The sequence below is a fragment of the Mustelus asterias genome, chromosome 21 (assembly GCF_964213995.1).
Source record: "Mustelus asterias chromosome 21, sMusAst1.hap1.1, whole genome shotgun sequence".
NCBI lineage: Eukaryota > Metazoa > Chordata > Chondrichthyes > Carcharhiniformes > Triakidae > Mustelus > Mustelus asterias.
In genome coordinates this window covers 9,959,066-9,975,170 of record NC_135821.1, presented here as the reverse complement: position 1 = coordinate 9,975,170, position 16,105 = coordinate 9,959,066, and the positions used below count along the sequence as shown (strand labels likewise).

Sequence of the window (16,105 nt, the reverse complement as noted above, 5' to 3'; positions counted from 1 at the left end):
TCCTGTCCTTTTGGAATTGTCACACCTCTCTAAAACCATCCAATAATGTCCCCGTTTCCCTAAAGCAGCCTCGGATAATCCCTCTGCCTCATTCTCACTCATCGGCTATGGTGCGAGGCTGCTCCACTCTTTGTTAACCCAGAGACAGTGAAGGCGGTGGCCTGGTGGTATTATCGCTCGACTATGAATCTAGAAAACTCAGCTAATGTCTGGGGACCCGGGTTCGAATCCCGCCACGGCAGATGGTGGAATTTGAATTCAATAAAAAACATTTTGGAATTTAGAATCTACTGATGACCATGAAACCATTGTCGGAAAAACCCATCTGGTTCACTAATGTCTTTCAGAGAAGGAAATCTGCCATCCTTACCTGGTCTGCCTACATGTGACTCCAGAGCCACAGCAATGTGGTTGACTCTCAACTGCCCTCAACCAGGGATGGGCAATAAATGCTGGGCCAGTCAGCGACGCCCGTGGCCCACGAACGAATAAAAAAGTAAAATAATTCATGTAACCCCCTGGCAGTGACTCTGTCCCATTGCAATGATGGTGAGACTCACAGATTCTTTTCTCATCGATATCTCTTGTGTGTCTGTTAGGCACGTCTAACATACCGGACGGCACACATCGGGGGGAGGGTGGGGGAGGATTTCAGCTCTGGGGCAGAATCAGTCGGGCCCAACAATCAGCCGCCACCTCCGCACCACACACACACCCCCCCTCCCCCCGCCACCTCCCCCCACCCTCCCATCCCCACAGTGCGGTTTGGGGACAATTTTCTGGCTCATCCCCGTCTATCAGCCATTTCTGTGAAGGCGGAACACACCCTCACACACACTCACACACTCCACACACTCACACACACACTCACACACACTCACACACTCACATACACACTCACTCACGCACTCACACACACATTCTCACACTCACACATGCACACACTCACACACACACACTCACCCTCACACACACTCCCACACACACACTCCCACACACACACTCACACACTCCCACACACACCCACACACACACTCACACACTCCACACACACACTCACCCTCACACACACTCCCACACACACACTCACACACTCACACACTCCCACACACACACTCACCCTCACACACACTCCCACACACACACTCACACACTCCCACACACACACTCACCCTCACACACACTCCCACACACACACTCACACACTCCCACACACGCACACACACCCTCACACACACTCCCACTCCCACGAACACTCACACACACTCCCACACACACTCCCACACACACACACACTCACTCACACAGACACTCCCACTCTCACACACACACTCACACTCACACACTCACATACATACTCACTCACACCCACACTCACATAGACACTCACACACTCACACGCACACTCTCACACACACACACACTCACACACACACTCACATACACACTCATTCACACACTCACACACTCACATACACACTCACACACTCAGACTCACACACACACACTCACACTCACACACACACACTCACCACACACACATTCTCACACTCACACATGCACACACTCACACACACACACTCACATTCTCACTCACTCACTCACTCATACACATGGCACTAAGCGACACACATCAATCTTGCATCGCGGGTAGATCTGTGCTAATTATTACCTGTTTAATCTGTAGGTCGGGGGAAGTATCGAGATCCCCGTGCTGTGTATGCTGATTCAAGGAGGGCCCAACATGCTGGAGGGAGGAACTGATTGATGTCCTTCTGTCGGAGTGGAAAATGAGAGGAGAGAAATAAAGTCTCACTCTCTCTTTAAAGGATGTCCCTCACTAAGGCCTGTCAGACTAGGAGAGACTCAGTCGGTTCAGAACAGTGAGAGAGGATCTCATAGAAACTTATAAAATTCTAACAAGATTAGACAGGGTAGATACAGAAAGAATATTCCCGATGGTGGGGCAATCCAGAACTATTTATTATTTTGTATTTTTTTTTATTTTATTAGTGTCACAAGTAGGTTTACATTAACACTGCAATGAAGTTACTGTGAAAATCCCAGGGGTCATAGTTTGAGGATAAGGGGTAAACCTTATAGGACTGAGGTGAGGAGAAATTTCTTCACCCAGAGGGTGGTGAATGTGTGGAATTCACTCCCACAGAAAGTAGCTGAGGCCAAAACGTTGTGTGATTTCAAGAAGAAATTAGATATAGCTCTTGGGGCTCAAGGGATTGAGGGATATCGGGGGGAAGGGGGGGATCAGGATATTGAATTTGATGATCAGCCATGATCATAATGAAGGGCGGAGCAGGCTTGAAGGGCTGAATGGTCTCCTCCTGTTCCGAGTTTCTAAGGTACCCAAGCAGTAAGTCTCTTCCTTAAGACGCCTGCCGTAATGTTAATTTTAAGATACCTGCCTTTTAAACAAAGCACTTCCTGTCTGAAGATGGGATCGGGGATGTTGCAGGACAGGAGGAGGCTATTCTGCCCATCATCACCATGCTGCCTCTCAGCTAATATCGCCCCCCCCCCCCCCCAACTAAACTCTGCAGATTGATTTCTCTTCGGCTAATCATCCCATTCCCATTTGGCGCCTCGATGGAATCAGTCCCCATCGCACTCTCGAGCATAGAATCATAAAATCCCTACAGTGCAGAATGAGGCCATTCAGCCCATCCAAGCTGCACCGACTCTCCGATAGAGCATCTTACCCAGGCCCTATCCCCATAACCCCACACATTTAACACGGCCAATCCACCTAACCTGCACATCTTTGGACACTAAGGGGCAATTTAGCATGGCCAAGCCATCTAACCTACATATCTTTGGACACTAAGGGACAATTTAGCATGGCCAATCCACTTAACCCGCATATCTTTGGACTGTGGGAGGAAACCGGAGCACCCGGAGGAAACCCACGCAGACACGGGGAGAATGTGCAGACTCCACACAGACAGTGACCCAAGCCGGGAATCGAACCCGGGTCCCTGGCGCTGCGAGACAGCAGTGCTAACCACTGTGCCACCGTCTTTTGTCTTTTCACTGAAAACAATCAGGTTTGCGAGGTGAGGGTGGGGGGAGCCTCTCTCTCCGGGATCCGGGTGGGGTTTTGTGTGGGGATATTCTTAACCTGTCCTCTTTATCTCTGGGCCAATAGAGGATCTACAAAGCGACAATGAACAACATTCCGTGGCTGATCCTCGCAGGCTCAGGAGGGATGGCGGACATTCTAGCGGAGGTCCTGGTGGAATCCTTCACAGCGGAAACCCTGAAGAAGGAGGTGGAAGAGCGAATCCGGAAGCACTTCCCCTCTGAGGATATCCACAGCCTGGTGGAGCTGGTGAGTCTGGGAAAGCGGGAGGGCAGCAAAGGTCTGGTCGCTAAAACATTCTCCGTGGGATACTGGCTGACCCCGCTGGCTGGTCCAGCATTTGTTGCCCATCCTTAATTGCCCCTTGAACTGACTGGCGCGTTCGGGCCCAATTCAGAGGGCGGTTAAGAGCAATAGAATCCTAGAATCCTACAATCATACAGTGCAGAAGGAGGCCATTCAGCCCATCGAGTCTGCACCGACCACATTCTCACCCAGGCCCTATTCCCGTAACCCCATACATTTATCCTAGCTAGCTCCCCCGACACTAAGGGGCAATTTAGCACCTAACCAGCACATCTTTGGACTGTGGGAGGAAACCAGAGCACCCGGACGAAACCCATGCAGACATGGGGAGAATGTGCAGATTCCACACAGACAGTGACCCGAGCTGGGAATTGAACCCGGCACCAGGCGCTATGAGGCAGCAGTGCTAACCACTGTGCCACCGTGCCGCCTGTCAACCACATTGCTGTGGGTTTGGAGTCACATGTAGGCCAGACATGTCCTACATGTCTGGTAAGGACGGCAAAAGGAATTAGCGTAACTTTTACCAAGTAAAATACCAACCTTGACAAGGTGTAATTCTTAACAGCTAATTATCTCTATAGTTCCAATTTAAGCAATAGCCCCATAGACATAAATCCTATTTCAGAACAAGTCAGCACCAAAAACAGATATGCTCACACGGATGCTAGATTTCCAGCCTTTTAACCTCTCCAGTCAGATACGGAAAGACACCCTCCAACTCTCATGCAGCCTCCAGAGAAAGATCCACCCTCAAACAGCAAAATCTCTGAGAAAGAGACTGATTTTCTGGTAGGTTCGAGTCTCCAACTGCAGAGAGAGAAAGAAGTGCGGAGAAAGCAACCTCTCTCTAAAGATCCCAAGCAGCAGACTGAGCTTGATTTATCTGTGTAAGCCTAGCTCCACCCAGCCACATGATTCTTCTGTCAAGCCCTAATCAAACCCTACTCTTTAAAACCCAGGGGAAAACACTAAAATAACAGACAGTGTTAGACCAGATTAAAACAAACATTGTAACAATTAAAATCCCTACAGTGCAGAAAGAGGCCATTCGGCCCATCGAATCTGCACCAACCACAATCCCACCCAGGCCCTGTCCCCATAACCTTACTTATTTACCCGACTAACCCCGTGACACGCAGGAGTAATTTTTCCAATCAACCTAACCCACACATTTTTGTCATGTGGGAGGAAACCGGAGCACCCGGAGAAAACCCACACAGAGAATGTGCAGACTCTGCAAGACAGTGACCCAAGCCAGGAATCGAACCCGGGTCCCTGGCGCTGTGGGGCAGGGGTGCTAACCACTGTGCCACTGTGCCGGCCCAATGCTGCTGCAGTAACAACAGGGGCTGCCAGGAACAGACAAAGCGGCACCGGATAATAAAACAAACAGCTAAAACAGGTCCTGCACAATAAAGATGACCCAAATACATTTCTTAAAGGCATAGTAGCATCACAGACATGAACCCACAACCTTCAGACACAAGGGTGCTTCCATTGAGCCATGGGCCACACTTTTGCCCTCCATTTCTCTCTATCCCTCTCTCTCTCCCTCTTGTTTTTTTTCCTTCTCCAAGTTGAGCATGTTCAGATGGCGGAGTTTTCTAATGAATTGTTCCGAATTTCTCGCTGCCTAAGTAACTCCACGACCGTACATTTGTAGGTTGAGAAGATCTTTGAAAACAAGCAACTGGTCACGGTTTACAACGCCAGCCTGGAGGGGACATTGGAATTCGATACGATTATTTTAAAAGCGCTTTTCAAAGGTAAGACCCAACATCAAAACCTATCGCTCTCAATTCTCCAGCCCTCAGCCTCAGGCGCAGGGACAGCTTTCAGCGCCTGCCATCCCTGACCCTGTGAGCAGTGGCTATTCAACCCCAAACAGCATCACCCTGAAAGGGAGGTGATGGCCTAGTGGTATTATCGCCAGACTATTAATCCAGAAACTCAGCTAATGTTCTGCGGACCTGGGTTTGAATCCTGCCACGGCAGCTGGTGGGATTTGAGTTCAATTTTTTAAAATCCGGAATTAAGAATTTACTGATGACCATTAAACCATTGGATAAAAGCAAATTACTGCGGATGCTGGAATCTGAAACCAGAAGAGTGTGGTGAACCATTGTTGGTTCCCACCAGGTAGTGCTGAGCCATGGTCTGGCCAGTACTATGAGTCTGTAGATATGTTACTGTTGGGGTTAGGGTTGGGCTGTTCTACCTGTTAATATAGTCCTATGGTACACCCCAGTTGGCTCCGCCTCCTGGGAGAGGTATAAAGGTCACTGCTCTGCCTGGTGACCCTTTAGTCTGGGATCGTATACTGTATATAGTAGCTCTGTTATTGTTGGCAATAAAAGCCTTTATTTCCCGAGTACATCCAGCCTCTCGTGTGTTATATCGCGCATCAATTTTATTGCCAACAAGTAAATTCTTTTTTTTTGAAAAAAAAACAACAAAAAAAAACATGGAGCAAATGCTTAAACCCGAACGGTTACGTTGGACCCTCGTGCGGCGGGAGCATCGAACACTTTCGACCACTGTTTCCAAGATTACCTCGACACCTCCACAGCGGTCACCGACGACGCCGACAGACTCCGGGTCCTCCACGCGAGGGTAAGCGACGCTGTATACTTAGCGATCCGTGGGGCCACCGACTACAAAAGGGGCCCTCGAGCTTCTCAAGAAGCGATACAACAAACCGCCGAATGAGATCCATGCTCGATACCTACTAGCCACTCGACGGCGGCAGCCCGGCAAAACGACGGAACAGTACGCGTGCGAGCTTCAGCAGCTAGCCAGGGGCTGTAACTGCAAAGCAGTGTCGGCAGACCAGAACATGAGCGACCTAGCTCGAGATGCGTCCGTGGCGGGAATCGGCTCGTCGTACATCCGCCTTCGGCTGTTGGAGCAAGGTAACCTCGATCTCACTAAAACCACAGAGTTAGCTGACGCTCTAGAAACGGCCTCCAAAGGTCTGGCGATGTACCCCGACGACCACGTGGAGACAGCGTGGCAGGGGCAGTCACAGACCCCACTTCATTCAGCGGGACCGAAAAACTGCGTGATTGCGTTCCCAGCCTCGGACCTGACGACGGCAGCAGCTCCAGGTGGCCCGCGGTGTTACTTCTGTGGGGGGGTGAAACACCCTCGGCAGCGATGTCCAGCTAAAGCGGTGTTGTGCTCCGCCTGCGGCAAGAAGGGGCATTATTCCAAAGTATGCCAGTCCAAACCTCCATTCAAGAACAGCAGTGCGGCGTGTGACTCCCCGGAGCCGGCCTCCTTGTCTTCCGCGTCTTCAAGGTCTTCTACCACGTGCGATTCCAGGACGTCGCCATTCCGAACGACGGAGTCGCAAGACACGTGCGACCTGCAGGGGGCCGCAGGTTTTGGCGCCATCGTCCACGTGCGACCTATGGGGGCAGCCATTTTGGTCAGCACCGACCGCGAATGACCAGCAGGGGTCGTCATCAACCATCTCAGCTGCCTGCAGTTGCACCCACGAACCAACGGTGGCGTCGATCATCTTGGACCAGGTCAAGCCGCACAGACTCGACAAGTCCATGATGGACATACAGGTAAACAGACGCCCGATTTATTGTTTGTTTGACAGCGGGAGCACGGAGAGCTTCATTCACCCGGACACCGTGAAGCGGTGTGGTCTCCAGATCCGGACTGTCAAGCAGACAATTTCGATGGCGTCAAGGTCCCGGTCTGTCACCGTGCTAGGGAGCTGCGTGGTCAATCTGACGGTGCAGAGCACGGTTTACGAGAACTTCAGGGTCCTTGTGTTACCGCACCTTTGCGCGCCAATACTCCTAGGACTAGATTTTATGGTCCACTTGAAGAGTGTAACCCTGCAGTACGATGGGCCACTCCCTCCGCTTTCAGTGGGAGACCCGCAGCCTCTAAATTGCCCAACGCGCTCCACATGTAGTCTCTCAACGCTTAGGATTACCACACCCTCCCTATTCCAGAATCTCGTGCCAGGCTGCAAGCCCATCGCAACAAAGAGCAGGCGTTACAGCGCTGAGGATCAGATCTTCATTCGATCTGAAGTTCAGCGGCTCCTCAAGGAAGGGGTCATACAACCTAGCGCTAGTCCTTGGAGAGCGCAAGTCGTGGCGGTTAAGAATGGGAACAAACCCTGAATGGTCATAGACTATAGTCAGACCATTAACAGATACACGCAGCTGGATGCGTATCCCCTCCCGCGCATATCTGACATGGTCAACCAGATTGCGCAGTACCGGGTGTTCTCCACCATCGACTTAAAATCTGCTTATCACCAGCTCCCCATTTGCCCAGAGGACCGACAATACACGGCCTTTGAGGCGGATGGTCGCCTGTACCATTTTTTAAGGGTTCCTTTTGGTGTCACGAATGGGGTCTCGGTCTTCCAGCGTGCTATGGACCGAATGGTGGACCAGAACGGGCTGCGGGCTACCTTCCCGTACCTGGATAACGTCACCATCTGCGGCCATGACCAGCAGGACCACGATGCCAACCTTCTTAGATTCTTACGCACTGCATCTCGCCTGAATCTGACCTACAACAGGGAGAAGTGTGTATTTCGCACGCGCCGCCTCGCTATCCTTGGATACGTGGTGGAAAACGGGGTCCTTGGCCCTGATCCAGACCGTATGCGTCCTCTCCTCGAACTTCCCCTGCCCACTAGCGTCAAAGCACTGAGAAGATGTTTAGGCTTCTTCTCATACTATGCACAGTGGGTTCCCAATTACGCGGACAAAGCCCGTCCGCTCATCAAGTCTACCTCTTTTCCCCTGGCAGCAGAGGCTCGCTTAGCCTTTGCAAGAATAAAAGCCAACATCGCGAAAGCCATGATGCACGCTATCGATGAGTCCATCCCCTTCCAGGTGGAGAGTGATGCATCTGATTTCGCCCTGGCCGCCACACTTAACCAGGCGGGCAGGCCCGTCGCCTTTTTCTCTCGCACCCTCCAAGGCCCTGAAATTCGGCATTCGGCGGTGGAAAAGGAGGCCCAGGCCATTGTGGAGGCCATTCGGCATTGGCGCCATTACTTGGCGGGAAAACGGTTCACTCTACTCACGGACCAGCGGTCCGTGGCGTTCATGTTCAACAACACGTTACGGGGTAAGATCAAGAATGATAAAATCTTGAGGTGGAGAATCGAACTCTCCACCTACAATTATGATATCATGTACCGTCCAGGGAAGCTCAACGAGCCCTCGGATGCCCTGTCGCGTGGAACATGCGCTAGTATGCAGGAGAATCGATTGCAGGCTCTCCACAATGACCTCTGCCATCCTGGGGTCACTCGGCTCTTCCACTTCATAAAGGCCCGGAATCTACCCTACTCGGTGGAGGATGTCAGGTCCATAACCAGAAGCTGCCGGGTATGCGCGGAATGCAAACTGCACTTCTACCGACCTGACAGGGCACACCTCGTTAAGGCCACTCGTCCCTTCGAAAGACTGAGTGTGGACTTTAAGGGCCCCCTTCCCTCGACAGATCAGAACGTGTACTTCCTCAATGTGGTTGATGAATACTCACGATTCCCTTTTGTCATTCCCTGTTCTGATATGACCGCTGCCACGGTTATCAAGGCATTTCGTGATCTTTTCACTCTGTTCGGTTACCCCTGTTATATCCACAGCGATAGGGGCTCGTCGTTCATGAGCGATGACTTGAGGCAATACCTGCTCTCATATGGGATTGCCTCTAGTAGAACCACGAGCTACAACCCAAGGGGTAATGGACAGGTCGAACGAGAGAATGCTACAGTCTGGAAGGCTGTCTTACTGGCTTGAGGTCTAAAGGTCTTCCAGTCTCCCGTTGGCAAGAGGTACTCCCTGATGCGCTCCACTCCATACGCTCACTCCTGTGTACGGCAACCAACGCTACTCCTCATGAGAGAATGTTTTCATTCCCTAGGAAGTCTTCCTCTGGGATCTCATTACCGTCTTGGTTGACGTACTCAGGACCTGTCCTCCTGCGGTGACATGTTAGGGCCCGCAAGTCCGACCCTTTGGTTGAACAGGTCCATCTCCTCCACGCCAACCCTCAGTGTGCCTACGTGGCATATCCTGACGGGCGAGAGGATACGGTCTCGATTCGAGATCTGGCGCCAGCAGGGGGCTTGGAAACCCCTGTCGCTCCCACACCTCCTGTTAGGGACCCCCAACCATTATTTCCCCTCCTAATACGGCGCGGGCAGTATCGGGACCACCACTTAACCCTCTTACTCCCGTGTACGGCTTGCCTGAGTCCAGGAGATGGTCGCCACTTCAAGGCGTGCCCGAGTTCAGCGGATTGTCACCACCTCGTGGTCTACCGGCCCGTGAGGAACTGGAGGAGTCGCTGGACACCGCCTTGGAGAGAACGTCACCACGAGTGCCTACACCGGTATCATCGCCGGTGTTGAGGAGGTCACAGCGACGGTGCGGTCCCCCATGCCGTTTGAACTTATAGACAGATGAACAATTGTTCTGTGTTTTGTACCCCACCGGCCTTTGTTTTCAAAGGAGGGGTGAATGTGGTGAACCATTGTTGGTTCCCACCAGGTAGTGCTGAGCCATGGTCTGGCCAGTACTATGAGTCTGTATATATGTTACTGTTGGGGTTAGGGTTGGGCTGTTCTACCTGTTAATATAGTCCTATGGTACACCCCAGTTGGCTCCGCCTCCTGGGAGAGGTATAAAGGTCACTGCTCTGCCTGGTGACCCTTTAGTCTGGGATCGTATACTGTATATAGTAGCTCTGTTATTGTTGGCAATAAAAGCCTTTATTTCCCGAGTACATCATGCCTCTCGTGTGTTATATCGCGCATCAAAGAGAAAATGCTGGAAAATCTCAGCAGGTCTGGCAGCATCTGTAAGGAGAGGAAAGAGCTGCCATTTTGAGTCCAGATGACCCTTTGTCAAAGCTTTGACAAAGAGTCATCTGGACTCGAAACATCAGCTCTTTCCTCTCCTTACAGATGCTGCCAGACCTGCTGAGATTTTCCAGCATTTTCTCTTTTGGTACCATGAAACCATTGTCGATTGTTGGAAAAACCCTTCCGGTTCACTAATGTCCTTTAGGGAAGGAAATCTGCCGTCCTTACCTGGTCTGGCCTACATGTGACTGCAGAGCCACAGCAATGTGGTTGACTCTCAACTGACCTCCAAGGGTAACTAGGCATGGGCAATAAATGCTGGCCCAGCCAGCGACGCCATGTCCCACAAATGAATAGAAAATAGGTTGGATGGATTTCTCTCCTCAACCTGACAACTGGACACTAATCGGGAGCAGTAGCCACCCCCCGCAACCACATCCCCTACCTCCCACCCACCCCTCATCCACCCCACCCCTCATCCCCCAACAGCCCCCCCCCACCCCCCCCACCCCCCGCCCCCCCAAGCCTGACCTTTGTCCCACCCTCTTCCGGGGTGGCAGAGGTCAATCAGAGTTCACTTTCTGCCATCCCAACTGAGAAACATTAATTTGGCAATCTGTAATGACTCAGTGATTCGCACTCCTGCCTCCTCGTCAGCAGCTTGGGGATTCAAACCCCACGTTAAGAGCTAACAACACACCAATGCACGGTGGTGGCACAGTGGGAAGCACTGCTGCCTCACAGCGCCAGGAACCCGGGTTCGATTCCCGTTTCGGGTCACTGTCTGTGCGGAGACTGCACGTTCTCCCCGTGTCTGCGTGGGTTTCCTCCGGGTGCTCCGGTTTCCTCCCACAGTCCAAAGGTGTGCAGGTTAGGGGGATTGGCAATGCTAAATTACCCCTTAGTGTCCAAAGGTGTGCAGGTTAGGTGGATTGGCCATGCTAAGTTGCCCCTTAGTGTCAGGGAGATTAACGATAAATATGTGGGGATACGGGAATAGTTAACACTGAGTGGCTGCCACTCTGTTCTCTTTCCCCATGCAGCCTGTAAGAAGCAGACGACGAACGCTCAGGCCTACCTGGATGAGTTGAAATTGGCAGTAGCTTGGAGCAGAGTGGATATTGCAAAAAGCCAATTATTTAATGGGGAAATTCTGTGGAAGGTGAGTGTGAGTGTATGTGTGTGTGTGAGTATCGGAGTGTGTGTGAGTGTATATGTGTGTGTGTGAGTGAGTCTGTTTAGAGGGACTTCCTCCTGTTTTCTCAAGATGGAAGGTTTGGCATGCTACAGATTGGGGAAAAGAAGGAGGTAATGGGTGGCACGGTGGCACAGTGGTTAGCACTGCTGCCTCACAGTGCCAGGGGCCCGGGTTCGATTCTGGCCTCAGATGACTGTCCGTATGGAATTTGTATGTTCTCTCTGAGTCTGCGTGGGTTTCCTCCGGGTGCTCCGGTTTCCTCCCACAGTCCAAAGATGTGCAGGTTAGGTGGATTGGCCATGCTAAATTGCCCCTTAGTGTCCCAAGATGTGCGGGTTAGCTGGATTGGCCATGCTAAATTTCCCCTTAGAGTCCAAAGATGTCCCGGTTAGGTGGATTGGCCATGCTAAATTTGTGGGGTTATGGGGATAGGGTGGAGGAAAGGGCCTGGGTAGGACACTCTGTCAGAGAGTCGATGCAAAATTGATGGGCCGAATGGCCTCCTACAGCACTGTAGGGATTCTATAACCCTCCGAATGTCGAGGTATTTTGGTATTCGCTGCAAACATGTGGCACCTGAAGGTCACTTGTAAATAAATCTCTTTCTGTTCACACACAACGTCTCTGAAAGGGCCTCACGCTGTGTTGTTTCTGACTCAGTCCTGCGACCTGGAGGACCCCATGACTGCCGCTCTGATCAACAACAATCCGGAGTTCGTCAAGCTCTTCATCGACAATGGCATCAACATGGTGGAGTACCTCTCGTACCAACGCCTGGAGGAGCTGTACAGCTCAGTGGAACGGAACTCCCTCCTCAACACTTTCCTTCAGAAGAAGAAGGAGGAGAGGAAGGCCTTGCAGGGCAAGGAGGCCATTCTCCCACCCAACGGCCCTCGCATCGATGGGAGCCATCGCAGCTACTCTCTCCTGGAGGTGCTGAAAGTGCTGAAAGATCTGATGGGAGATTTTTGTGAGCCAGTGTACGGGGAACTATTCAATCCGGCTAACTGCCGGCAGAATGAGCTGGTAAGAATTGGAGTTTGGTTTGGTTTTCTGAGCATCCGACTCTTGAATTTAAATTGTGGCAATGCTAACATGGTACATTTTATTCAAGATGTCTTCCACTTTCCGTTAGTGTGAGGATAAGAAATTTCACTCCAAGCATGATTCTACTGACAAACTAGGGAGCTTTCATAGAATCATAGAATCCCTACAGTGCAGAAGGAGTCCATTCGGCCCATCGAGTCTGAACCAACCACAATCCCACCCAAGCCCTATTCCCGTAACTCCACATATTTACCCCACTAATCCCCCTAACACTCGGGTCAATTTAGCCAATTGACCAATCAACCTAACCCCTTTAGAAAACAAACTTTATCTAACAACGCAGTTTAACATAACAAATGAATTAGCTTAACATTCAACAATTGAATAAATGTTAAACGGGATGGGATACAATTCTTTAACTGCTAACCTACCCCTATGAGTTTCAATTCAACTAATATTCCTCTTACAGACTTAAAACCCCTCTTCAAAATCAGTCAGCAACACATGGGCTTATGTTCTTGTACTTAAGTTAACAGTCCTAGAGCTTTTTAAACACTTCTGGAGAGAGCAAGGGAGACAGAGCGACAGAGAGAGAGAGCTATCTTCTGACAACCCCAAACAGCAGCCTCCAGAGAGAGAGAAACAGAAAGTCACCTGCTGCTGCGCTCAGAATGAGGCAGAAAACTAACTATTTTAAGACAAAAGAAAAGCTGTGTATCTTCCCTGCAAGCTTAGCACCTCCCATTAGCAAATGTCTCTGTCTCTTGCCAATCAACCTGATCAAAACCCTACTCTGAAACCTCAAGGGAAACCTAAGTGAACATAAATGCATGAACTCTGTTTTGACAAACACACCATTAGCTAAAATCAGTCTCATCTTTCATTCGCAACGTGTTGCCCAGACAAATCAGCACCCTGTGAAACAATTGGATTTTAAACATACCCCTTACGAGAAAAATGGTATTTTTCTTAAAGGTACAGTATCATCACAAACGGCACTATCCAAGTACAAATCTTTCTTTCAAATGTTCCACAAACAACGAGAGAGACAGTTAATTAACCTTATTGGAGGTGGGCCTTGCTGGGTCACAGGAAGAGGGCATCTACAACAGTGCAGCACTCGCTCAGTACTGCATGGATGTACCAGTTACAGTAACCCGCTTGTTCAGAATTAGGATTGATACCAACTGAGTTGGACGGATACCGAATGCAGCAATAGTTGTCTTCCTGTTTTAGTCGCTGAAGCCTCAGGAGCTGCCCTACCGCACAAGAAAATGCGCCACTCCATGGACTGACCTGTTCATCTGGGCGGTACTTCAGAGCCGGAATGAAATGGCCACCTACTTCTGGGAAATGGTGAGTGAGAGCTGGGCTGAAGTGAGCCTGCTGCATCTGACCCAAATTAGACATTCTTTCACTTTCCTTCATTAAGACACAAATCATTGAAGTTTATTTATTAGTGGCACAAGCAGTCTTACATTAACACTGCGGTGAAGTTACTGTGAAAATCCCCTCGTCGCCACACTCCGGCGCCTGTTCCGGTAACACTGAGGGAGAATTTAGCACGGCCAAGGCACCTAACCAGCACATCTTTGGGATTTTTGGGAGGACACTGGAGCACCCGGAGGAAACCCACGCAGACACGGGGAGAGTGTGCAAACTCCACACAGGCAGTGACCCAAGCCGGGAATCGAACCCGGGTCCCTGGGGCTGTGAGGCAGCAGTGCTAACCACTGTGCCGCCCATAGAATCCCTACAGTGCAGAAGGAGGCCATTTGGCCCATCAAATCTGTACCGACTCTCCAAGAGAGCATCTTACCTATCCCTATCCCAATAACCACACATATTTATCCTGCTAATCGACCCTAACCTGCACATTTTTGGACACTAAGGAACAATTTAGCATGGCCAATCCACCTAACCTACACATCTTGGGGCACTAAGGGGCTACTTAGCATGGCCAATCCACCTTAACCCGCACATCTTTGGACACTAAGGGGCAATTTACCGTGGCCAATCCACCTAACCTGCACATCTTTGGACACCAAGGGGCAATTAAGCTTGGCCAATCTACCTAACCTACACATCTTTGGACACTAAGGGGCAATTTAGCATGGATAATCCATCTAACCTACACATCTTTGGACACTAAGGGACAATTTAGCATGGCCAATCCACCTAACCTACACATCTGGGGACACTAAGGGATAATTTAGTATGGCCAATCCACATAACCTACACATCTTTGGACACTAAGGGGCAATTTAGCATGGCAAATCCACTTAACCTGTACATCGTTGGAGAACCCGGAGGAAACCCATGCAGACACGGGGAGAACGTGCAATCTCCACACGGACTCTAACGGGGGGCAGGGAGGCAACTTCCCGACAATGTCTGGAGTGTACGTGGGGGCAGCAGAGCAGATCAAGGGGGCTAACAGGAAGCAATGTTTTAACACCCGAAGCCAGAATCAAACCCGGGTTCTTGGCGCTGTGAGGCAGCAGCGCTAACCACTGTGCCACCATGCCCCATGTAAATACACTGGCGGCAGTTCAGAGGAGATTTACCAGAGTGATAAACTGGTATGAGCGGGTTGTGTTGTGAGGAAAGGCCGGAGAGAATGGGCTTCTTTCTGCTAGAGTTTAGACGATATATAGGACAGTGAGGGGGGCTTGACAGGGTAGATGCTGAGAGGTTGTTCACCTTTGTGGGAGAATCTAGGGCCAGAGGGCATAATCTCAGAGTAAGGAGGTCGCCCATTGAAGACCAAGATGAGGAGGAATTTCTTCTCTCAGAGGGGAGTGAATCTGTGGAATTCTTTACCACAGAGGGCCGTAGAGGCTGGGTCATTAAGTATGTTCAAGGCTGAGGTAGATTTTTAATTAGTAAGGGAATCAAGGGTTATGGGAATAAGGCAGGAAGTGGAGGATGATCACATCAGATCAGTCCTGGTCTCATTGAATGGGCAGAGCAGATTCGATGGGCTGAATGGTCTATTTCTGCTCCTATGTCTTATGGGTGAGGTCAAAACTAGGAGGCACTGTTTGGAAAGTTAGGCCCAGTTTCGGTATTTTGAGATACTGGCAGACTCTAACGGGGTTGGTCGGGTGAGGAGCCTCGAGTGATGTGTGAAATCGGGAATCTTCTCTCAGCCCCTCTTTAACTTGTCTTCTACATTCCCAGGGTGGGGAGTCAGTGTCGTCCGGACTTGTGGCCTGCAGGATTCTGAGGGAGATGGCACGGCACCAGCCAGAGGCAGAAGCGGCCACGGTTATGAAGGAAATGGCCGCCAAGTTTGCACAGCTGTCACTAGGTAAGGAAAGGGCACGGAGAGAAATGGGGAAACTGTTTCAAAGCAAAGGGACGAGCTGCTATTGGTGAGGATTAACAAAGCCCCAACTTGTCACACCCCCAAAATTCATTGAGGCATCACTCCACCTCCCCCCACACCCAAAAACCCGACCCCCCACACACCTCTCTATCCCCAAAACCCTACCCCCACATGCCCATCTACCCAAAAGCCCTATCCCCATACCCCCCACACCCTCTCTGCCCGCCCAGAACCCAACCCCCCACACACACCCCTCTACCCCCCAAA

The 16,105-nt window shown here is 50.7% G+C and overlaps 2 protein-coding genes across 2 annotated transcripts in view; one reads left to right on the top strand and one right to left on the bottom strand.

Annotated features, from left to right (window-relative positions):
- LOC144509098 (carnitine O-palmitoyltransferase 1, liver isoform-like) overlaps window positions 1-16,105 on the bottom strand; it is a 304,253-nt gene that overhangs the window by 10,049 nt on the left and 278,099 nt on the right. The gene's annotated exons all lie outside the window — the stretch shown is intronic.
- The window catches only part of LOC144509091 (transient receptor potential cation channel subfamily M member 5-like), a 62,711-nt gene continuing 49,773 nt past the window's right edge, over window positions 3,168-16,105 (top strand). The window contains exons 1-6 of the mRNA XM_078237427.1: window positions 3,168-3,346; window positions 5,070-5,172; window positions 11,306-11,424; window positions 12,121-12,486; window positions 13,744-13,863; window positions 15,691-15,820. Coding sequence (XP_078093553.1) covers window positions 3,182-3,346; window positions 5,070-5,172; window positions 11,306-11,424; window positions 12,121-12,486; window positions 13,744-13,863; window positions 15,691-15,820 — 1,003 coding nt within the window. The 5' untranslated portion in view covers window positions 3,168-3,181. The remainder of the gene's footprint in view (window positions 3,347-5,069; window positions 5,173-11,305; window positions 11,425-12,120; window positions 12,487-13,743; window positions 13,864-15,690; window positions 15,821-16,105) is intronic.